The 24,071-nt window shown below is 45.6% G+C and overlaps 1 protein-coding gene across 1 annotated transcript in view; it reads left to right on the top strand.

The window, feature by feature from the left end:
• SGPL1 (sphingosine-1-phosphate lyase 1) overlaps positions 1-23,838 on the top strand; it is a 29,257-nt gene extending 5,419 nt beyond the window's left edge. The window contains exons 2-14 of the mRNA XM_014883304.2: positions 2,958-3,123; positions 4,935-5,002; positions 6,366-6,513; positions 7,812-7,891; positions 9,122-9,250; positions 15,570-15,658; positions 16,336-16,441; positions 16,882-16,980; positions 17,701-17,850; positions 18,857-19,095; positions 19,612-19,758; positions 20,642-20,762; positions 20,848-23,838. Coding sequence (XP_014738790.2) covers positions 2,958-3,123; positions 4,935-5,002; positions 6,366-6,513; positions 7,812-7,891; positions 9,122-9,250; positions 15,570-15,658; positions 16,336-16,441; positions 16,882-16,980; positions 17,701-17,850; positions 18,857-19,095; positions 19,612-19,758; positions 20,642-20,762; positions 20,848-20,988 — 1,683 coding nt within the window. The 3' untranslated portion in view covers positions 20,989-23,838. The remainder of the gene's footprint in view (positions 1-2,957; positions 3,124-4,934; positions 5,003-6,365; positions 6,514-7,811; positions 7,892-9,121; positions 9,251-15,569; positions 15,659-16,335; positions 16,442-16,881; positions 16,981-17,700; positions 17,851-18,856; positions 19,096-19,611; positions 19,759-20,641; positions 20,763-20,847) is intronic.
• The last annotated feature ends 233 nt before the right edge of the window (positions 23,839-24,071 follow it).

The raw sequence follows: 24,071 nt of genomic DNA, 5'->3' as shown, positions 1-24,071 counted from the left end.
CTTCACAAATAAGCAGGTTATTGTCCTACATGAAATTCTGTCCTGTAGACAGGTTTAAAATCAGGTCAGCCTGTTGTCTTTAGCCCAGCTGGGGAAGCAGGGGGAGTTTTTCACTCTGAGCAGCACCTCCAGGGCTGCAGGACAAGGGATTCTGGTGGCTGGGCTGATTATTCCCCCTGTAAAATGAGGATGTGAGATGGGACTGCAATCACAGAGAATCCCACAATGGTTTGAGTTGGAAAGACTTTAAAGATCATCAAATGCCACCCCCTGCCATGGGCAGGGACACCTTCCACTATCCCAGGTTGCTCCAAGCCCTGTCCAACCTGGCCTTGGACACTTCCAGAGATCCAGGGGCAGCCACAGCTTCTCTGGGCCTCACCAGCCCACGGGGAAGGATTCCTTCCTGACATCCCATCCAACCCTGCCCTTTGTCAGTGTGAAACCACCCACCTTTGTCCTGTCCCTCTGCTCATGTAAAAAGTCACTCTCTCTCTTTTTTTTTATATGCTCCCTTTTAACCCAGCGTGTTCCTGAGTGTAATAAAAACATTCTAGTGCAACCTTCTAAATGCCCTCTGGTTTCTGTGGGATTAAGTGAATAACTCAGAAAGTAAAGGTCTCTCATGTCTTGATGGATACTCTCAGGGAAAGGAGCATTTGGGGAAAACTGAGTGCATGGATAGCCAGGGAGCTGAGAAATCATAATTCACTGCTAATTCATCTTCCATGCCAATTTTCACTGGGTTTTTAATCCCAGTTTTTAATATCCTCCTAAGTGGCTCAGTCTAATCCTTCAAACTTATCTAAGTATAAAATGAGTGAAGAAGGAAAGAGAGAAATACAGAGAAAACTTTACCTGGTCAAACTGTAACACTTGTGGATTGATTTCAGATTGGATTTTTTTAAAGCAAGAAAGGGGAAGGAATTCTTCTTAGAATGAACATAATGAAAATTTTCTATCATTTGTTCAAAACTTGGATATATTGTTGGGTTCCTGTTTGTCAGGTCTCAGGGGTTTCAGTGATAACAAAATGTGCAGACAGCTGGGACCTTCTGTCCAGAGGTCAGTCTCTTGCCAATTTTATTTATTTTGACCTGGCTATTGACTGTCAACAAGGTCATGTTCCATTTTGATTCAGGGCTTACAGTGTCCTCCATCTTCAGGGGGAAAATTAAAAAAAAAAAAAAAGCATATCCTACTTTATATTTAATGCTGCAGCATTTTCTTGCCATGAGTTGAGAACAGCTATTGAGACACCAGCTCATTAGTGGCTCCATTTCCATCCTTTAAGTGCAATTCCAAACCAGAATGGTATCCTGGCATTTCACCCTAGGCAAAGAACCATAGTCATTGTTGCTGGTTAAACGCTCATTTCCAGGGATTTGCCGGTGAGGATTGTGCAAACTCGCTGAAACTTAAGTACCACCTTTGGTTAGCTGGAAAAGGTGGCTCTTCCCTTAAATTCTGGGCTTAGATCGGCTTTGTGGTGAGTGGCATTCATTAGCTGGGACATTGCCTAATTGCAGCGGTTTGTGTGGCCGCCTTGTTTTGGAGGCTGAAGTGGCTCTGATGTATTTTTAAATTGCCCTTTGCCAAGGAAATAGGTGCTAATTTGCCTTCTCAGAGCTGAGCCCTGCCTGCTTTTGCCAAATTCAGTCCCCGTGTCCCTTCAGCCTGTGCAGGGACATGGATGAAAACCCTCCTCTATTAAGGGTAAACACTGTTAATTCTGCTGGAATTTATGTTCGGATTGCTTTGATACTTTCAAACCCTGCCATGTTATATGCATTTTATTGCTTTTCCAAAGTAGTGAGTATTCAATAGTGTTGTCATTTGGTAAGGAATGCTGCCTTCCTCCTTTGATTATTTGGAAAAATTTGGCTGTTTTGTAGACTGTTAGTAGCTTCTCCAGTTGTATTGAAATGACATGTTACCCCCTCAAAAAAAACAAGTTAATTCAATGCTGGTTCTGTTGTTGGCTTGACCTAGAAGTGAGACCTGTGAAGGGTTCTGAGAAGCAAAGCTTTAGCAGTTTTTAATGTAGTGGTTTACTGAAAATTTCTCTATTCCCACACGAAGTCCAACAGCACAGGAATCAAGGATTTATTCCTTCCAAGGTTTAGTTACAAATCTTTTGAAAGGCCCCACGTACTTTCTTTCCCTGTTGTTTGGAGGGTGAAGCTCTCAAGTGCTGGAGATCTCTCCAGTAAAACTGGGCAGAGCTGGGCTGGTCCAGTTCCCCAAAAGGGAAGAGGCATTTGGAAAAGGGTTCTGTTCTTGCTTATTTTTATCTCTAGAAACCTTTTCCCGGAGGATTGGATGGAAGACCCCTGATGAGGGGGAAATATCCTTTTTCTCCTGTGCACATCCAGCTTTTCTCACCCTGATCTGGTTTGAAGCTATTGATTAGGAGCTCGGGCTGTGTCCCGACAGTAATTCCTGCTTTGACATTGTAGTTGTGCTTGCATCACCATTTTCTGGGGGTTGTTTTGGCAGCAGCAGTGTTTTCCTCTCCCATCCCCCCCTTGGTGTGTAACATGCTAATTAGATCTTTAAATTAAGGACTTGCTGAGTGCTTCCATTGAAAATTCCAGCCCGAGGAACTTGAGACCTGTTTTGGTGGTACCTTCACTCACCAGCTGAGAATTCCTTGGAAGACAATTCTTAGCACAGTTGTTTCTCTTGGGCATTGGTAAGGTCTGGGACTGTGCAGAGCACCTTACATTGCTCATCTGCTCTTGGTGCTTCTCTCTCAGTATTTGAAGTCTCTCAAGGTGTGTATTTTTATCTCTGACTCTTAAATGGAAGTGAATAAAAACAATCTCCTACTTGTTGTATTTGTAGGAATTAAGGAATGCATACTGGAAAGCACCTTTTTAATCAACAGTTGGCTTTTTGATGCCCTGCTTGTTTTCATTTGCCCTTCCCTCAATATCAAATTTTCCTTTGCACAGGATGCCGTTATTCCCTACAAGGAGATCCTCCAGATGTACTGGGAGAAGGTGACGAGCTTTGTGAACGCCCGCTGTGATGGACTTGAGCCCTGGCAGCTCATTGGGTTGACATTTTCTTCCACACTTGCAAGTGTGTGGCTGCATGGCTTCCTGTGCCAGCCTGAGAGTAAGTGGGGGATTTCCTGACCTTTGGAGGGTGGGGAGGTGGCCCTGAGTTGTTCCTGGGCAGTGGAAGGAAAGAGGGTGGAACAAATCCAAACACTTGTTAAAACAGACTTTGTGCTGTCACCTAATATTTACCAAACTCTCTTCTGAGTTAAGATCAAAGCCTGCCTGGTAAATGAAGCTCCCCCATTCTGTCAGAGGGTGCATGGAATGTGCTTCTGTCTCCTTCCCTTTGCCTTGTCTCCCTTTTTCCTTTGGCTAAACCATTTGCTTGTTGCAGCACTCTCCTCTTGCCCAAACCCTGGGGAGATTTATGGAGAGCTGGGTTCCTGTGAGCTTAGTCACTGCTGCAAAGTGTCTGGATAACTCTTGGTTGTTTCCCTTCCTGCTGAGGGAGATGTGGTCTTGATTCCATGTTGGGAGCACGTTTCATCCTCAGAATGTTCAAGATAATTGCATGTGATAGTGTGACGATATTTTCTTCTTGAATTTTTTTTTTTTTTTGTATTTCCGGAATATCTTCCTGTTTTGAGTGGTTTCTGATACTGGCAGCTCTTCAGTGGAGCTGAGTTCTGCAGAACCTGCATTTTTCTCTGGTCCTGTGATGGCCTCAGAGGTGCACTCCAGTTCCCAGAGGCCTTAGGGTTACACTCCGGTGGCAGCTGGTTAAAAATAGCCAAGTTTTTAACGTGGTGTCTCCTTCTGTGTCTCTGTTTCTCTTTGTAGAGATGAGGGCAGCTGAACAGTGGGAATGTCTGTAAAGAGCAAATTGGTGTGAAACCTTTGTTCGGGACAATTACCTTCCCAGCTAGTTTTTCTACTGTTGCACTGATGTATTTTGTTTAAGTATGGACTAGTTCTTAGAAGATCTGACTATATTGTCAGAATTTTTCAGGAGTTTGCAGTCTATTCTCGCTGTGAAAATTATTAATGAAACTGTGCACAATGAGATGTGCAATGGAAATGTTATTATCAGGGCACTAACAAGTATTTGCTACAGAATGTGCCAATTAGTGTCCTTGGCAGCTTTTCAAATTTTACGTATGAATTGAAATATACATTAAGTGTAGATAAAATTGCTAAGTCTTAAAACGGTTGATTTTTGAACTTTATTTAGTTATTTTTTGATTTGTCCTGTAACTGCTGCGTGCAGGTAGGACTGGGAAGGCATTTTTGGTGGCTATAAAGTATCTGTGTCATCCTGATTTCATTCCTGCCTTTAGAGCTACCCGAGGGGTTTCCCCAGTGCTTGTCATCAGTGGCTTCTCTCATTGGAGTCTTTGTGCTGTGGTGAAATTTCTGCTCTTGCCTCTGTCCATCCCCTTTCCCTGAGTCACCTCCCAGTGCACCAAATAGGGCAAATCTACCCCATTTTTTGTCACAAAAGTCCCTGTTCCCCCCCTTTGTTCTGGGAGCCTGTTTCACACTGGTCAGTGGTTTTGTTTTCAAGTAACTGTTCTGGTTTGAAGAGGCAGGAAATGATAATAGTCCCTTACCTTTAGCAAACCCTGAAATCCCTCATTTTTCTGTAGAATTCTATATGTGGGTGTGAATTTCCAAGTAATTAAGAAACAAATAACTAGTTAGTGTAGATGGCTGCTGTTCTGCAGTCCAGATGTTTCCATGGCATGGTCCATCCCTGAAAACCTTGCTCTTGGATTCACTCATCTGTCTCACCATGTCCCCTGGGTCACTGTGTCATTTCAGGATCAGGAAGGCTGAGCCTGGATCATGAGCTGCATCAGAAGTTTCTTAAATTTTTTTTTTTTTTTTTTTTGTTTCTTAAGTTCCTTTCTGCCTTTTGTCTTTCAGGTTTGACATCCAGAACTAAAAAACAGTTCTTTAAACTGCTGAGAAAAATGCCATTCGTCGGGGCTATAGTAAGTATTTGAACAAGTTCTTACAGAGTTATTCCAGGTCTTTGTTTCAGCTCTCTTGGAGAATATACAGTTTGTGCATCTTTGTTGTCATGTCACTGTGTTCCTAATGACCCAGGATATAGATCTGGAATGAACTTCTGCTGCCTCCTGGTTTTATGACACATGTAATTTCTACCCAATCTTTTTGTCATAGTATCACTCACATAAGAAGGGGGTTCCACCTCTTTTTAACTTTTGAGCTATTTATATTAACCAAAAATGGGTGAATTCTCCAGTAAGGTTTTCTCATTGTTAGATTTTAAGAAAATTATTTTTAATTCTGGAAGAAGGGACAGGATTGATCTGGATTTGTTCTACTGAAGCAGTGTGAAGTGTGAGACAGCCAAGGGTTTATTATGCAGTGTGGAAGGGAATTTATTTTAATCAAGCAACTGGCCATGATTAGTTCAGGGCTCAGATAACTACTAGCAAAAGTTAGCAGAGGGATATCAGCACATTGTGTAATCATTAAAATGACACACTAACTGTAGTGTTTGAAAGCTGATGTGGGGTGTTTTGTTTTCTTCATAAAAACTTGAAACCACAACTGTCAGCATGTTTTAGCACGTTAACGGCCCAGGATGGAGAAATGCACAGTTGGGTTTATTTTACCCCATAAACGGTGCTATCACACTTGATTGCACTTCCTGCTGCTTGCTGTGCTGGTGTATTTGCACATTGATTCCAGAGGTCAGATCTGTTCCAAAGAGAGTAGCACAGAGGAATTTTTTTTTCCTTTTGCTGTGGAGGCAGGAGGAGTTCTCCACTTTCTCCCACATCCCTCTGGAAGGGACTAAATCCCCTCCCTGGACTGTTAAGTGCCCCAGGTTTTGCCTCCTAACCTGAGTACTTCTGATCAGACAAATTCTCTTCTTATGTTTCTTGCCTGCCTGTTAGAAAAGGACATTTTATACAGTCCCTGTTGTGTCCAGACTTCCCAGGGCTAACACAGCACTCCTGATGTGTCCTACCTGTGTCCTCTTTCTGCTCTTTGGTAGGTTAATACCTGATAACTTATCAGGTGCTCACAAGAGGCCTTGACTTTGAGGCATTCCAATGTGCAAAAGTCAAATGTATCTGGAGACCTCTGCAAATTAAAAACTGTGACTTGAAAAGGTTTGCTGGATAAAAATGCAGTTTTTTTTTCCTTGAGTTTTATTTTCTCAAGCACTAAGGACAGGGCTCAGAGCTCTTAGTGGAGCAGTTCCTTTCTGTTCCATCAACATCACAGATGTAGGCAGCAGGTCCTGTCCTGCACACACTCAACAATTATTCAGAATTTGACCAGTGCCATTGTTTGACAGGCTTTTTTCTTTCTTTTTAGATTCAAAAGAAGATTGATGAAGCCTTGCATGATGTCACTTCCAGTTTATCCTTCCTGAAAGATGAAAAGGATTATATCAAAGCTCTGCCAGAACAAGGCATGAGCCAGCCTGAAGTGCTGCAGAAGATGAAAGAGTACAGCTCAAAAGGTGAGTCTGTACTGCAGCAGACAGCAAACATGACACTTCCTCTCTTAAATGACTCCTGCTCATGGTTTCAGCTTAAATATTTTGTCCTCTTGAAAATTTTTGTCTGTTTTTCTTCTGGATGTGACAAAGATTCATGAGGTTCTAATGCTGCATTCAAGTATTTACATTTCAATTCCATTCCTTCTGCAAGAATTCGAGGCTGATGGAGAGATGGGAGAACTGAGGAGAGGAGAAATATGGAAGGAAGTTCTCTTTCTGGATTGCATTTCTGAGCTGTTGCCTTGATGCTTGACTTTTACCAGAAATGTGAAGCCCCAGAAAATGCTCACAATCGAAAAAAGCAACTTCCAAGTAGGATTGTTAGGGAATTTCCAAGACTGTGACCTCAATTAAGAGAGACAATGGTTTGTGCCTTGAAAAAGCCTTTTAAGGAAGAGTGATGATGATGTTCTTTTGGCTTGAGTTCACACAAGCAGTCTGACACTTAATTTGAGTTGCCCCTCTCATGTAAACATGTTCCCTCTGATTTGTGTTCCCCTGTTATTCCTAATGAGCAAATCTGGGTGACTTCTTGTCCAGAGGAAAAGATATGACTGCCCTGCTCCTATCCCAAATTTGAGAAAAGCCTTGAATTTTCTGCTAGAACAGTGCATCTACTCCAAATTCAGAAAAAAACAATTTCATGATCAAGTTTCCTGGAACAACTTTCTTTTTTCCTACTGCTATCTATTGCTAATGTTGCTTCTGTCTGTGTGTTCTCTTAAATTATTATTTCCTTCCTTCACTGGGTTCTTTTCTCTAAAATCCTCCCTGTTTCTGCCTCCCCTCTCCCCCAACTCCCCTTTGGAAGTTGCCTGGAAGCACCAGTTTAGGTGAAATTTAACGGAGGTGCCAGCATTGTGGATTTTAGCAGTACAGACTTGGCTTTTCCATCTCTTCTCAGCTTACAGTGGTGGTGGGTGCTCTTTGAAAGTGGCTTTAATTTAGTGTCCAGTTGGTTGAACAGCAGTTTGGGGAGACTGCTGGGGATTAAGTGGATTATTTATTAATATAACTGCTTGCTCCAGCTACATGTTGGTTATGTGCTGACTCTTTAGTCATCATTTACTTGCTGTTTTCTAAGTTCACACAGTCCTAGGGGCTCAGCTTCACACACAGCTGTCCCTGGGCCACAAAACTCGGGCAAATCTCAAAAGCTGAGTCCTGCTCTGTGGAACTGAGGGGATTTTCCATGTGCTTTTCCACCCTGGCTGGGAATGGCAGTGTTTGTGAGCAGTGTGCTCTTCCCTCTCTTCCAGGAGATGTACGTTGGCAGGATGGGAAAGTCTCTGGGACTGTGTACAGTGGTGAAGAGAAACTCACCCACCTGCTGGTGAAGGTAAAGTGCAAGCAGGTCAATTTTACATCTTTAGGGTGACCAGAAACCCCTCAGAGCTGTTCCAGCATCCCAGAGGAAATAGGGAAAATCTAAAACTGAAGTCTGGGAAGGGGAATTAGTGGCAATTTAAGCAGCATAACTCTGGACATGTAACTGTCCCTGGAAAACATAGAGATAACTGGGATCTAATCAGATGAGGTGCTCTTTTGAGTAAGAAAGTAATTAGAAATTACAAGTGAACTGGAGACTGCTACTGGAACAACTTCCACTGAGCAAAGCTAAATTCCTCTTGGTTTGAGCAAAAGAGAAGCTTTGGGAAGTGATTTTTGGCGTGGCTGTGTGGTCTCAATCTTAGACAATGGAGCACTGGCACGCTTCAGTGGTGTTTTGTGAGGTCTGTTTACCTGCTCAGGAACTTCTCCCTTTGAGAAGGCTGCAAAATAACCTAAACAGCCTAAAGGTTTGTTTTCAAGTACATCTCCTCCCAGAGTTGTTTTGCTAGAAAGGGAAGTCTGGCCCTCTTGCTCCTGGGAACAGCTTTTGTAGCAGCTGTAATGGGCTCTGTTTGGTGGCTGCTATTGCTCTTTTCTTCCTCGTGTTGACTTTTTCTGTGCCACTTTGGGGGAAACAAAGCTCAGTGCAGCCTTTCTGGAGGGGCCTGGCTTGGATCACTTCGTGGAAACATTCCCTTTGTTTGTGCTGATTGTTCACTGGTTTGTTTTGCTGTATTTTATTTAACATCCCTGCAGATGCTTTTTGATCTGGACTGCAGGAGGTTGGGACTGGCCTGTTCCAGCCTTGTGTCCTGTGGGTCCATAGTTGTGGAATGAGCTGAAGTACTGCTTTCCACAGCCACTTTTCTTGTGGTGTGGGTGGGCATTTGTGCTTTACTACCTGCTTCAGAACCCCCTCTTAACAGTAAACTTGAGAACAAGTTCTGCAAAAAAATCACTTGTGTTCTTTAAAAACAGCGAAATTTTTAGCTGTGTCCTTACAACAAGAGAGATTGCTGTGCTGTAGAATCACTCCAGAGGTCTGAATGCCTTAGAAAAACATTTCTTTTTCTTTATTTTACTTCTCAGCTTCCCAGCTTGTGGCATTTACTTGCAGGAGCAATTAAGTCCTGTAATATTCTTACGGTAAAATGCAGCTAATTTGCTTCTACTGTGCACATGGGGAGTTCTCAAAACCTCATCTGCAAGTCTAACCTTCTCTCTCTGTTTTCTGAAGGTATATGAAGAGTTTGCCTGGAGTAATCCTCTGCACCCAGATATATTCCCTGGTCTGAGGAAGATGGAAGCAGAAGTAGTGAGGATTGCCTGTACACTCTTCCACGGGGGCCCCAACTCTTGTGGTGCTGTAAGTAGCCTGTCTTCGACCACCTCCTGAACATTTTGGGTATTTTTGACTTTGATAAGTGTAAATGCACCTTGTGCTCTCCAGATGAGCATGAGGGTCAAGCTCATTCTGGTGTATTCCATGCCAGCTGTGTGGAAGTTGCTTAATTCCTCTTCTTGGTGAAGCTTTATGAGAGACAATTTCTCTCATAGAAACAGTTCTCTAAACAAGACCGTTTACTTCAGCTTTTTTTTCCCCCCACTCTTAAGTGACACAGGCCTGATGACAGTTGGAAAAGAGAACTGGTGTAATGTAGCCTGGCTGGATGTCAGTGAGGAATTGTGAACAGAGAAGTGTCACCCTGAGAAGCTCCCCTCAGTTTTAGTCTCTGAGCTGGAAATCTGTGAGCCTGCCAGATTGCTGAGCTCGAGGGCAAGGCCAGCTGGCTGGCTGGCTACTCACCAACAAGCAGGCATGGCATGGATTGTCAGCTGTCCAGCTGGAAAGCTGCATTTCCAGGCTCGTGTGGCCTTCCAGTGCAAACCAGTTTTACAGCCTTGATAAAATTCCCAGCCAGAGCCCACATGTGTGTTCTTAAACTGATGCTTTCAGTGTTGGAAGGCAGTGTTGACACAAGAGCTTCTGAGCTGAACTGGCCTTGAGTGGGCTCTCCCTGTCAGCTGGAGGCTTGCCTGGGGAGTAGCTTTGTAGAAGGTGTAGTTGGGATCAGACTCCCGGTGGGATTGAAGACAAACCCAGCTGTGTTCGAGTGCAAGATGTGATTGCCTTTGAGAGGAGGAGGTGACACCCTCTGACCTGACTTTTCTTCTCTGGACTGCATTCCTTGTACCACCTTCAAGTTTAGGGGAGAGATGCCTCTTTGCTTATAAAAACCATTTCACCTCAGCTCAGCTCCTTCCTGGCTTGCAGTGCTGAGAACACTGGGGAGATTATCCCTGGAGTGGTGCATGAAGCTGTTGGAACTCGTTTCTGTCAGCAGTTGGGACATCAGTTGATCCAGCAGGCAGAGAGCTGTGTGCCTCTGATGGGTGCTGGGGGAACTTGGCTTGCTGAAGCCTGCACCGGGCACCTTTGGTTTGTCTTATGTAAAACACGATGTAAAAGTGTCAGCCTTAGCCCTGGGTGCTCTCCCACTGAAATGGAAATGTGGAATTGCCTAAGAGAAGGTCAGAACGGGTAAAAAACTGCTGCAGCCAAAGTGAGACCTGCACAAATACACTCTGAGGAGTCCTGCTTTTCCTCCTGTCCTCCTCTCGCTCCTGAGGATGGTGCTACAAAGCAAAGGGGGAAATGCACAACCTGCTGTGGAATTCTGGCCTGGCTGCTTGAGCACAGCAGGGAGAAGGGGAGGGCTGGAAGGTTGATTGGCCGGAAACAGAAGATTAATTGCATCCCTGTAATTATCATGTCTGAATGAGTGTTTCCAGTGGACTTTTTGTCTTCCTCCCACTGCTCTTCCTGCCTGTGAAGTGTCCAGAGTTGCTGATCACTGATGGAGAGATGTGGGTGGGTGTATAGAGGCAAAATGCTTCTTAAGTAGTTGGGTTCAAAGACTTCTCTTATTTTCTTTTCTTCTCTCCAGCACTGAATTAACATTTCAGGAAAATTTCTGGAGGGTTGGACAGTTACAAAGCCAGTTAAAAGAGCATTTTTTTCAAACTGATTTGCTTTCTGTCTTGGGAAGGCCCTGATGCAGCTGGTGGCTCAGTGCTGCAATTCTACTTCTGTAACTGGTGAGACTGTAAAGCAGAGAGGTTTTAATGCTGAACCAGGGAAGGTGCAATGCTCCGAGTTATCTTTACACTAATCTGTTCAAGAGGGGCTGCTGGCTCATTTTACTGAGAAGGTCTCTGGTTTACTCTATTCAACTTTTGCAGTTTTGAAATTTAGAACAACTGCTGTTTACCCCCCTGAACTTCCTCACTGCCACCTCTGAGAGGCAGAGTGTCACAGTGCCAGTCCCCTGTCCACTGGATTTGCTAACCTGATTTAAGCAGCAAGGACTGCTTGGCCAGTTTGTTGGTGTTGGTAGTGGTTCCTGAAGGCACATGGAACTCGTTGGTGTTTCTGGAGAGGGTGTCTGCATCTGTGCTGCATGGAAAGCACCAGAAAGTTTCTGTCTGGACTTCTCAGTGAGATGGCTTCACTTCCTTTGTGCTCTGATTTCCATAACACATTGCAGAGCAGCACTTTGTGGGAGTAATATTCTGCTGCTCAGTCTGGGAAAAGCAGCCCAGTGACACATCCATGCTGTTCCCATGGTTTTCAGCAGCCTGGGATCTCTGTGTGGTCCTGCCCTGTGTCATGTTGACACCTCCCTCAGCAGGATCTCTGGGGAGCTTCCTCTTTGAAGGTTTTTTGATGTGTTTCATAAATGCCAAAATGAAACCTCTCTTTTTTACATTTCTGAATGTTAAATCAGATGAGCAGCTCACATTATTTACAGGAGTTGCCTTTAGCTGAGCCATGTGTGCTGTAATCCTCCTTTGTTGACATGGGCATAAAAGCTCTAACAATGCCCTGGTGGTTGGGAGGGGGTTCAGACATGCCTCTGCCTTAAATTGCTCTGAGAGATGTTTCAAGTTTTGAAGCAGTTTTAAAAGGAAAAATTTTCAGCGGTGGATGGATGCTTCCTATTTCTCACTAATTACTCATATTGTTCTCACTTTAATTGTGTTATGCAAGAGCAAAGAGACAGGAATTGGTGAGTTTGGGCACCTGGAAGATGCTAATCACATTCTTGCAATGATTTGGAAGGGCTAATTAAGCTCAGCACATAGAAGAGGAGCAGGGGAGTTTGTTCTTGTCTGATGTGTTCATGTTCACAAGGTGCTTTGTTTTGCAGTACTGGCTGTGTGGCTTTCCCCTGTAATTTGGGGAGAAATCGCCACTTCTATGCAAGCTGCAGTATTTTTTTTTTTTTAAGTAGCTTTTTGAACTTTGAAAAGAAAGGGCAGCTTTGAAGTGTAGGGAAAAATTCTGTGTGGGTGACATGTGAATATTTGATGTGGATCTCTGAATTCTTCTGCTTATTCTAAGCTGAAGACAGGAGAGAGAAGGCAATATCACCAGATGCAAGCCTAAACCTCCTGTAGAAAGCCATTTTGTCTCTTCTCCCCAAATTCTGTGGCTTCCAACCTTTGGCTGCACTTTCGAAGTAGGGAGATGTGAGTGATGTGTCTTGAGGGGGGCTTAAACTGTGCAGATCTGTCAGGTTTTATCTGTAGTGATGAGCAGGTCACCTTGAGAGACACAAGTTGTGGAATTTACAACCTGCAGGTTTCCAGGGGTTTTATGGGAGGCTGCCACAACCTTATGACCATGCAGTGGATTGTGGTGTGGTTTTATTTCTAGGGCAACAGAATAAAAAATTGTAGTTTGCTTTTTTTTTTTCTTTATTCATGGGGTGATTCAGCTCAGTGAAACTTTTGGTCAGCCTTGTCTCCAGGGTCTGTGTGGACACGTTTCTTCAGGTGAAATGGAAACTTCAGAGACTACAAAAGTGGTTCTTCAATGTGTGGCAGTTTGACAGTGGAATATTCCAGGATTCCAGCCCAAAGGAATCCTGGAATAGGGACCATATCTCTTATTGCTGTTGCAATGTTGAGGTTCCAGAGCACTGGGATTTGGAGGGAGGGAGCAATGGAAGTGATATACTGAGTTTGGAAAGCAGGAGGGATGTTTATTCCCTGTGCTCTCTCCTCTCCCCTCCCATGTGCAAAACCACAAATAAATCAAGAACACAAAATATCCGTTTACCTTCCCTTTCCCCCCACACTTTGCCTGGCCTTTGAAGCTAGTGCAGGGTTGCAGAGCTGCTTGAAACAATTCCTTTTTCCAGCCCCTTTTCCCCATGGCATGGCCCGAGCCTGGGGACTTGCAGGAGGGGAGAGAGGAATGTTGTGTGAGCCCTGGGCGGTGCTGAATCACCGAGCCTTGGCCGGGTGCCGGCACCGCAGGCACGGGGGAAGTCTGGTCCTGTGACAGTGATTCAGGCTGTGGCTGCAGCAGAGCGAGTTTGCTGTCAGTGGCCGAGCTGACAAAGCCTCCTGTAAAGGAGCAGGCTCCATCCACAGGTATAATCCATGTGCACCAAGAGGGTTTTGCTGTGGGAGCTGTGCTGGGCTGAAGGTGCTGCTCCAGACTCAGGCACTTCTCTGTGGTGGAGACTCGCTATGTGCTGACTGTTGGCCAATTCAGGAAGATGAGCTGGCTGAAATTTGGCTTTTTGGGTGGATTTTCAGCTGTCTGAACAATCTGTGTGGTCGTCTGGGTGCCTGGGAGAAGGATCCATCTTCCTTCCACGCCTCTTCCTCACCCTTCATGTGACTGACTGCTGACAAGTGTTGGCTCTGACCTACCAAAAACCGTGTGTGGCTCAGCATTTCCATGCAGGGGATAAAGCCAGACTTTGAGGAAAAGCTTGTTACATATGAAGGCAAGATGTTAGTGTTTTGTTGTAAGGATTGAAATGGGAATAACATTGTACAGAGGTCACTTTTTCAAGAGCAGATTATCTAGGTGAGTGTAGGGAATGCTGCCCAACAAGGAGCAGGCCTGGTGTTCAGTAACACGAATCCCAAGATCCCCATGTCCTTCCTAGCAAGGTTTTCACAATCATTACCCTAAGCAATGTTGCAAGGATGGGTATAGGTATGCAATAATCCCATTCCTCTTCTCCCACCCAGTAGGGAGGCAGTCTATCACCAGCTGGGTTTTTTGTTTTGTTTTTTTTTTTTCTCTCAAAGTTAATCACAACCTGACAGATCTTTTCATAAAGGGCATTGAGAAGTGAGTGGCACAGCTCATAAAACCCTTAAAACATTGTGCTCCTGCTGCCATCCATTTGCTTCACAGTTAATGCAGCAATGTCTTTATCCAGAGTGAAGCTCTGTTAGGTTTTATCTCTGACAGCTGTTGCTTTTAAACTTCTCCCAAAAAGCAGGAACTGTGTGTGGTTGTGTTTCCACACTGCCTGTGGCTGCAGCTGCTGCTGGCTTGGATTGTGTTAAGAACAAATCCTGGCAGGCTGTGAACTTTGGTCCTTATCTCTCTACTTCATTTTTAGTCATTGTCACACAGTCACACTTCTTGGCATTTTTAGGGTTTGCAGCCATGTCAGCAGGGAAAAAACAAAGGAAAACCCAAACTCAGAGATGTCATAAGGCATACAAATGTGATTGGGTCCTTTTTATGTTTATTTTTGAGGGGGAAGAGATTAAAAGGGGAAGTTGCAGTTGGTTCAGCAGGTCTGAGCAGCAAAATTAGTTCCCTCTAAGCAGTATAAGTAGATCCTCATTTACCTGAACCTCTGTGTAAGTGTCTCAGCTACCCCATATCCTCAGGTTATGGCTTACCCAGTCAGTCAGTCCTGCAGGCTGCTTGAAAAACCAACCTCACATTTTCCCAGGTTAAAATTTTACTGGGGAACGTTGTACCCAGTGTCTCCTGAATGCCAGAACTCATAAAAGCTGACTACAAGAGACCTCTCACTTGAAGTCCTTCCTGTAAAGAGTTTAATTTATGTCTTTGCACCAGCTCTTGAGTTGAAGTATGCAATAGTAAAATCGTGTGTGCCTTTCTCTCTTCCATCTCCTGATGCAAACCCTGTGGTCATGGTGAACGGGGCTGGGTTAGTGGGTGGTGTGGATGCTGAGGGAATGGCTGGGGACAGCAATGCACAAATTCCTCCTGGTGTAAAATTTCTTGTGTCCCTGAGGGCTTAGAAGCTCTGGTGTTGAACAGACCTGGACTGGTCTCAGCAGAGAGGAGGTGGGAGAGAGCTCAGAGTCCTGCAGCTTTCCAGGTTCTGGGAAGGATTTTAGCTCAGGGGTGGTGCCAACCCTGAGCTGACTCCCTGCCTTGGCATGGCACTGCTCCAGACCTAATAAACCCTGCTGGACTTCAGCTGACTTAACACAGAATCAGCTTCCTTGTTTCCATATACGTGGCATAATTAATCTGTAATGCAGATAAACAGTCTCCAGGTAATCAAGAGCTTAAGATGAGTGGTTTTGTGAGGTGACTGTGCAATGTAGTCCCCTCCTGTTGGGCTCTGGAATGCTATACTTTTTGTTTGTTTTCCTTTTCCCCCATCCTATTCAAACAGAGAATTCAACATTTAAGTATGCATTTTCAAGCTGAGTGTCAGAAAGCTGCCCTGTGCTGTTCAGTGACTTCTGCTGCCCTTTAAACCCTGAGTTGTCCCGTGCATCTCTGAAGCAGAGGCAAGAGATGCTGTGCCTACATCCCCTTTCTGCTTTTCCCTCCTGCAACACCCATTGTTATTTTAACTTGTTTGCTTCTTTTCTGGTGACAGATGACATCTGGGGGCACTGAGAGCATCCTGATGGCCTGCAAAGCTTACAGAGACCTGGCTTATGAGAGAGGCATCAAACAGCCAGAAATGTGAGTGGTGCCACCACAGCTTCTTCCTTTGGGGGCTTGTGGGATTTGCTGTCAGCACCCTGAGATGGTGCTGGTCCTCAATAATCCTTCATTTCATAGCTCATTGCCACCTATTCCTTGTCCATCTCTGTCTGGAGGAGAGAAACCTGTGTGGAAAGGAGAGTTCAAAAGCACAGGAAGTTTTGAAGCAGCCTGGGGGGCACAGATGTTGCTGGGCCGTGCTGAGCATCTGTATTTTGGCAATACCTGACAGCCTGCTTGGATCAGCCCTGCTCTCGAGCAGACATTGTCAGCCCCTTTGAAGTATTCAAGGGGTTTGATTTATTCAGATCAAAGAAGGCTTAGCCATCTTCTTAGCCAGCTCTGAGGCTGGAGTTGGGCTGATTGGAGCTTAAATGGGGAATTGTGTTAATCATTACACTGCTAATAGAGGATTTGCTGTCTCTAACGTGCTGCCTCTTTTCTAGATGGTGCATGGAAAATATTTCTCTGGTTAATTGCTTTGAGGGGGAAATGTAAAAAGAAACGAAACACTGGTGGTTCTTTTCTTACCCCTCTAACATTTAAGGCTCTGATAATGATATGAGGCCTCGGGGTTAATTAAGGCTGTTCAGCCACTGCCACTCAAGATGGGAGACAGCAAATGTTGCCATTCATTTCATCTGTTCCTTTACCAGGTTGGTCCCAGTGAGTGCCCACGCAGCCTTTGACAAGGCAGCACACTACTTTGGGATGAAGCTGATCCAAATACCACTGACCAAGGCTATGGAAGTGGATGTTCAGGTATCACTTCAGTCTCTCTCTGTGAGGAAATTAACATTGCACAGCAACTAGGCAAGAAATGTACCTGTCCAGGTAGTGAGTCAGTGGATAAAGAGGGAGGAATGCTTTCTGGAAACAATGAAAAACAGCATGGATAAGTGCTTGTCACTGCAGATTAAACTGTATTTGAATTAACTAAATGTTATCCCCTTGTCCCATGGGATGCATTTAGACTCAGGTAATTTATGTATTTCACAAACAGCCCCAGATCTCACAGGAGAGTGAACAAAAATATTAGGGTATTTCCAAGTGGATGAGTGGTTGTAGCTTGTTTTCCTCTCTGTACACTTTCATGCATTGGTTTTTAAGACCAGACTTTGCACGTTCTCAATCTTTGTCTTTTTTGGCAGGATGGCACTTGGTAAATGGAATGTGAGCATCTTCTCTCTTTAAATCTTCAGGCAATGAGGAGAGCTATCTCGAGGAACACAGCCATGCTGGTCTGTTCTGCTCCCCAGTTCCCACATGGAATTATGGACCCCATTGAAGAGGTGGCAGAGGTAGGATCCCCCTACCTGTAGGAACCTGTGTGTTGTAGCAGTAAAGCCAGAACAAGAAGAGTAGAGGGGTTCCAGCATGCTGAGCAGTGAATTTGGTGGGGGAGATCCCACTGTCTGGAAGGGTATTACTGTCCTCAAATGAGCTCAAATGTAGGATGTAGCTTGGGAGTGAGGGGGAATTTGTGACTGTGAGACCAACAAGAAGGGCTCGTTCTTTGCTATTTGAAAGAATACCTAAATGGCTCACCTGGTGAAAAGGCTTTGATTTAGAGCCTGCTGGTTGTAGCAAAATTGCTGTGCAAGTCTGAGGAATGTGTGGAGGGAGTAGGAGTTGTTTTCTGAACACACATCTTGATTTCTTTCCTCTCTGTGCTCCAGTTATTTATTTTGTGTGTGACTAGCCACAGCCTCTGACCTTCTGTTCATTTGGCTCACACCCTTTTACTTTATTATGGATACTCCTTTCAGACAATGTTGCCACATTCCTTTGGCAAACACAGCAAACTACCAAAATGCCACTTGTTTTTCCTGTGTGTTGAAGGCAGGAAAAGACATCCCACAAACAGCCAGCCCTTCCACATCGCCTGACTTGAGAGTGGTGTGATGTTCTCAAAGGGTTCAGTGAACATTTAACTGTGAAATGACAAATACATTTTGGTGACTGGATTCTGAGTGCCCCAGCCACATCATTTTGTTCCCTGATCTCTTGTTCACACACAGCTTGCAGTGAAGTACAAAATCCCTTTCCACGTGGATGCCTGCCTGGGTGGATTCCTTATTGCTTTCATGGACAAGGCAGGGTTCCCTCTAAAGCGTCCCTTTGACTTCCGTGTGGAAGGTGTGACCAGCATTTCTGCTGACACCCACAAGGTAAGGAGAGGGGAGAAAGGTCTTCCAGTGCTTTCATTTTTGGGGTGTGATTCCTGTTGCCATCATGGCCTTCAGGCATTTCTTCCCTACTATGTGGAGGAGCACTGTGGTGCAGGGGTAGGGGCTGCTCTGTTCAGGTGCTTTGTGCAATGTGCACAGAAGTACAGAACCCTTCAGGATGGAAAAGGGTTCCTCCAAGACTGAGTCCAACCTGTGACCAATCCTCACCTTATCAACCAGACCAGAGCACTGAGTGCCACATCCAGTCATTCCATTAACACCTCCAGGCATGGAGACTCCACCACCTTCCTGGGCAGCCCCTTCAACCCTGACAGCCCCTTTTCCCCCTTCCACAAAGAAATTTCTCCTGATTTCCAACCTTAACATCCCGTGGTACAACTTGAAGCTGTTTCCTCTTGTCCTATCACTTGTTTTCTCTGAGCAGAACCCGGTTCCACCCTCCTGTCAGGGAGTTGTGCAGAGCCAGAAGGTTCCCCCTGAGCCTCCTTTTCTCCAGGCTGAGCCCCTTTCCCAGCTCCCTCAGCCTCTCCTGGGGCTCCAGACCCTTCCCCAGCTCCCTTCCCTTCCCTGGACATGCTCCAGCCCCTCCAGGGCTCTCTGGCCAGGAGGGCCCAGAACTGGACACAGCCCTCAAGGGCCCCCAGCACAGAGGGACAATTACTGCCCTGGTCCTGCTGGTCACACTATTCCTGATCCAGGTCAGGTACCATTGCCACATGGGCACATGGTGGCTCATGTACAGCCACTGTCACCAGCGCCCCAAGGCTCTTTCCAGCTTTCCAGCCCCTCTGCCCCAGCCTGGAGCTGTAGGGGATTTCTGTGACCCAAGGGCAGGACCTGGCACCTTGCCTTGCTGAACATCTCCAGCCTGTCCCAAGCCCTCTGCAGAGCCTTCTGCTCTCCAGCAGATCAACAAATGGGTGAGGACTTGGATGCATTCCTGTGCCCTCTTGCTGCTTTTTAACCCTTTCTGTGCCCCTTGCAGTATGGCTACGCTCCCAAGGGCTCCTCGGTGGTGCTCTACAGTGACAAGGAGTACAGGAAGTACCAGTTCTTCATAGCCCCAGACTGGCAAGGGGGAATTTATGCCTCCCCCTCCGTGGCAGGCTCCAGGCCTGGTGGGATCATAGCTGCATGTTGGGCAACCCTGCTGCACATTGGAGAGTCGGGCTATGTTGAGGCTACGAAGAGGATTATCAAAACAGCTCGTTTCCTCGAATCTGAGTATGTGGGTGCCTCAGTGTTTGGATCCTGCTCTTCAGCCCTGGGCTGGACCCCTCCTCCCAAACTGCTTTTGTTTTGTTTTTCCCTGATACCTGCTGGGGGGGACTTAGTGGGCAGTTCTGGGAGAACATTTGTGCCCAGGTAGCTGGGGGAGACAGATGGGAGCAGTGCAGGCACCTTTATTCAGCTTGGCTTTGAGAATTTCTTCTGCCTCAGCAATGGCTGAGGGGAATCTGCAGGGAGGACAAAAGAAGAGTTATACTGTTCCTTTTTGGGGTGTTTGGGTGGCTATGTAAGAGAAGCTGCTTTTCTCTCTCTGCCTTCCCGAGTTCACTTGACTTTAGGCTATGTAATGACCCAGGTCCTCTGGCAAGTCCCAAAGGCCCAGGCCGGGTGCATGATTTTTGGGTGGGAATGTGCTGCTGTCTGTTCTCTTTAAGGCTGCAGCTGGGTGGACAGAATATCTGAACCCTATAACCCTGATTAGTAATTTCTTTTCTCCTCCTTCTTTTCAAGGTTGAGAAAAATTGACAGCATCTTCATTTTTGGGAAGCCAGAGGTGTCTGTCCTTTCCATTGGCTCGGACACTTTTGACATCTATAGATTATCTAATTTTCTAGCTGCAAAAGGATGGAACTTGAATGTCCTACAGTTCCCACCAAGGTGAGTGTGTGGAGACCAGGGAGTGATGTATTTAGTCAGGGTATGCAAGATGGTCAGCTTCAGGCCATGTAGCTCTCGTGATTTGCTGAGTACTGTTCTCTGTAGCTGATAAATTGTATGTAGAATTTTCCTCTGCAGAGCAGGAATCACTTCTGTAATTGCCATTATACAGCAGTGAAGATAAAGTACTAGTAATTTTAATGAGCCTGGCAGAGGACATATCTGAGGCTCCCTTTCCATTTGCCTCTATCTAATAGAAGCAGAAAAATATAAATAACCAAGGCTCTATCTCATGTTTAGTTAACTGAGGGTTTGTAGATCGATTTATTTATTTTTACTGTCTTACTCCTGCCCACTGAAGATGAAGAAAATTAAAACAACAGTGAAGGGCTGATCATTTTCAATGTAAAATTAATCTTTGTCAGAGACTTTCCTTAAATGGGAAATTTGTGCTTTTGTTGGCAAAAGGGGCCAGTGCTCCCAGATGCAGCTGCACTGGAAAGAATTTTGACTGGCCACTTGAATCAAAGTCCAGAGAGCCTGAGGTGATAGCTCAGAGGTGGGTGCTTCCTTCTGGTGATGGCTTAGAAGCTGCAGAGGAAGGAGAGGGAAAGCATGGCAGAGGTCACCATGCTTGCAGGCAGCTGCATTTTTCTCACCAGAGGTCCCTGGAATGAGGTGAGAAAGTTTAACCTAATTGTGAAGTCAGGAAGGAAGGAGCTGGTTCTAGCAAGCATTTTGCAGGGATTACCCTTAGTGGGAATGCTATTTTAAGGAGATCCACAGGAGTTATCTCAGGCTCAGGTGCTGTTGGGTGCTCAGAAAACGTGGAGCTGTGTGAACTGGAGGTGGTTAATCTCTGCCCTCTGCCCTGCCTGCCCAGCATCCATCTCTGCATCACGCAGCTGCACACGAAGCCTGGCGTTGCTGAGCAGTTCCTGAGGGATGTCAGGGACAGCATCCAGGACATCATGAAGGACCTCAACGCCAAGACCACTGGCATGGTGAGGAGGCCAGCCCACAGTGAGTGAGGGGCTGCTTGGGCTGAGGGTGTTCCTCCTGTCTAACAGCCTGCTCTTCTCTGCTTAGGGAGCCATCTATGGAATGGCACAGTCCGTCCCAGACAGGAGCCTGGTGGCAGAGATTTCCCAGGCCTATCTGGATGGCCTCTACAGCACGGATGTTCCCAGCAGTGAGAAGCACATGAACGGCTCTCCCGGCCACCACTGACTGCAGTGCAACAATCAGTGCCTTGCCAGCCAGCACTGGGGTGGTTCCAAAGGTTTCCTAGGCAAAGAGATTGCAGTTCCTACAATTGCAGGTCTGAGGGTGGCTTGAGCTGGAAAAATTCCTTCCCTTAGTCTGTTCTGAAATCTGCATTGTTTTCATGCCCAATTTCAGTTTTAGGGCTTTTCCTCCCTTCCCCCTGCCTGTTTTCATCGTGGCTATTGATGGTGAATAGAATGTACATTCCACAGCTCCGAATTCCTCAGGTATTCTGCATGTCACTTCATTCCTCAGTTGTTGTTTCTCCTCAGACCTGGTATTCAGCCAGTGTCCAGCCAAGTGTTAAATTTGAGTTCTCCCATTGTGTTCCACGGCTCCAGTCTTCCCGGAAGTTAATGGTAGACAGCAAATTGGAAATTTTGTTTTCTCTTGAGTATTCCTGTAAGCTGCTGCATTTAACAGACCGTGCTAGGAGCCTTATATCTGTGTAATGCAGAGCTGATAAATTGGCAGAGGGAAGGTAGTCATGGCCTCCTTTTGAAATCCCCTCTGGAGATCTCAGACTGCAATCAATATCTGCTGAGGGGGAGAAGAAAAAAACAACACAAAATCCTTTTCTGGAATCTCTTGAACAACAGCAGAAATAGAAACCAAGCAGGTGGCGTAGGGAGAGGAACTGGATGGTACTGAAAACCCCGGGTACATCGTGGCTGTTTTGCTCCCCTGCCTCTTGTAGAAGACATGCATTGACCACCCCAGGAGTGCTGTTTTCCCTTGCACAAGTCTGGAGGGAGGTGCAAAGCTCATTTCACTGTTCAGAACTTGAAGGTTTTACACTGTCCCCTCACGATGCTGTAGCAGAGCCAGCCAGGCCCTGGCCCGTGTCACAGCCAGGGACGTCGTGCACAGACAGTTTTTTTTATCCACAGTCTTTTAGTATCAAAAAGGTGACTTTTGTAATAGCAGTAATCTCAGCTCTTTGCACTGATTCTTTTAAGGCACATTCTCAAAAGGGCATTCACCATTGTGCCTTGATGCTTCTCTGGCTTTTTTTTTTGTGGCATGCCAGGGATGGTTGGAGGGTTCAGCTGTTCGACCACGACCTTGGTTGTGGTCGTTTCTTTATGGTACTAATTCTGAAAACAGACCTCAAAGGCAGGCTGGCCTCAGAGGAAGCACCCTTGCCTGTTAGGTAGGATAGTAGTTATAATGAGCCAAGTCCCTTCACAGTATTACAAAGGTGCTGGGAGAAGCTGAGGAAAGGATGCAGCAAGTCAGAAGTGTTCCAGCCTTGGGCACGTGGCTCAGCCTTGCTATTTTTCCCTACTGTTTTTAGGGTGGGAGAGTTTTCCCAGTGCAGCCTTGTGAGGCAGCTGTGGCCTCGAGGACAAGCCAGAATCTCTCAAGTAGTGTTGGAGTTACTCCTGCAGGGCTTTCCCATGTTTCCTCTCAGCTTTTTGCATGGAGCAGAGAGTTTCCCAAGCAGAATCCCACGTGTGGGTGAAGACTTCATGCTGTGTCTGCACAGTCCTGTGCAGGGCATCTGCCTGTTAGCCTGAAGCTGACCCTGGCTGAAGCACGGGAATTTTAAGGAATAAGAAGGTCCCTGACCAGCTCCTGCACAAACCATTGCAGCCTTGGGCCCGGCCATTGTGGGAAGGATTCTGGCTTTCCAGCAGCTTTATTCCCTGTGCTAGGAGACACAAGCATTTTGGCCATCTGCCCGGAGCTTGATGACTTCATGCAAGTCTCTGAGCCCTTTTGAAATCACTGAATTGCCCAAGAGTCTCTTGATGGTGATACCAGCTCTGGCAGTTTGTATTGGACCTATTTGTTCCCTCAAGGTCTTGCCAATATGACCATCACTGTATCTCTTGAGTTTGCAGAACTTTGGAGACAGTCTTCAGTGTCTGGCTACTGTGATGGTTCTCTTTGGAACCGAGATTTAACAAAACAAAAAAAATAAAAAGGGAGGTACTCTTTTTGTTTCTGCTTTAAAAGAAAGAAGGGGTGGATTGGGGTGGGCTGAAGGAGAGCGAAACTCCCTTCTCTTCCTTCCCTGGTTGCATTTTCCTCCCAGGAAGTAGGTGGATCTAACAGATCAGTGCTCCATTTCACATTTTTGGATGTATTTAAAGATGTTATTTGTAAGTCAATGTATTCTATTCTGGGCTTTGCTTATTAATAATATTTGTGGGTTTAATTGTTCCATGTGTATTTGTCCTATACTGTAAATGTAATCCTGTGGTCAGGAATAGGCCACTGTAATTCCCTGGTGTGTAGTTTTTATTCATCCTTGTCACCTAACATGTAATCTGCATCTACTTTTATCATGCCAAATGGTCTTGGAAAAACAGATTTACAGGCTGTGTGATTGTTTCAAAGTTTAAAAAAGAAGAGAAGAATTTGATGAACTGGATTATGATCTGAAACTGGACGGTACTTTCAGACCTGGAGGGATCCTTGCCACTTTTAATTCCTGCAGGATTTTCAGGTTTTCCAAGCGGGACACTCAATCTGTTGCTTGTACAAAGCACTCCCAAGGGATTCACCTGTTCTTAGGTACTAGAATGAAGAATATCCAATGGGATGGACCAAGAAGAGATGTGTGTCTTCATGCCATGGATTTCATCTGCACTTTTCTGATGACTTGGGGGAGAGGGGAGCGGAAGGGTTGCGTACAACACAATAATACCTTGCCCAATAAATCCACGAGGACTTTTTAATGGACATAATGGGATGAGTTGATCTGATGGCAGCTTTCTGCTTTGTTCTGTCAAACTGGAGGCTGAAATAGCTGGAGATCTGGTGAAAATGGGCCTGGTTTGTATTAAAATGGTGCATTTAGCTATCTATGCTCACTGAGCTCTTGTTTTTTCTGCTTCAGTGCTCGTTTGAATGAATGAGGACCTGTTGTTCCTGGAATTTGCTCATGCACAGCCTGGTCTGTGGCAGGGAGGATGATTTATGAATCTTACTAACTCTGCCTGAGGGCTGCTCTGTCCTTCTGTCACAGTGAAGGTGGTGTCCATGTCTGCATCTTGTGTGTGATTTTCAAGGATGCTGGAAGTTAAGAGCTATGGATT

This window comes from Sturnus vulgaris, chromosome 8 (genome assembly GCF_052056855.1).
Source record: "Sturnus vulgaris isolate bStuVul1 chromosome 8, bStuVul1.hap1, whole genome shotgun sequence".
NCBI classification, from domain to species: domain Eukaryota; kingdom Metazoa; phylum Chordata; class Aves; order Passeriformes; family Sturnidae; genus Sturnus; species Sturnus vulgaris.
This window is presented reverse-complemented; position numbering and strand designations above follow the sequence as displayed.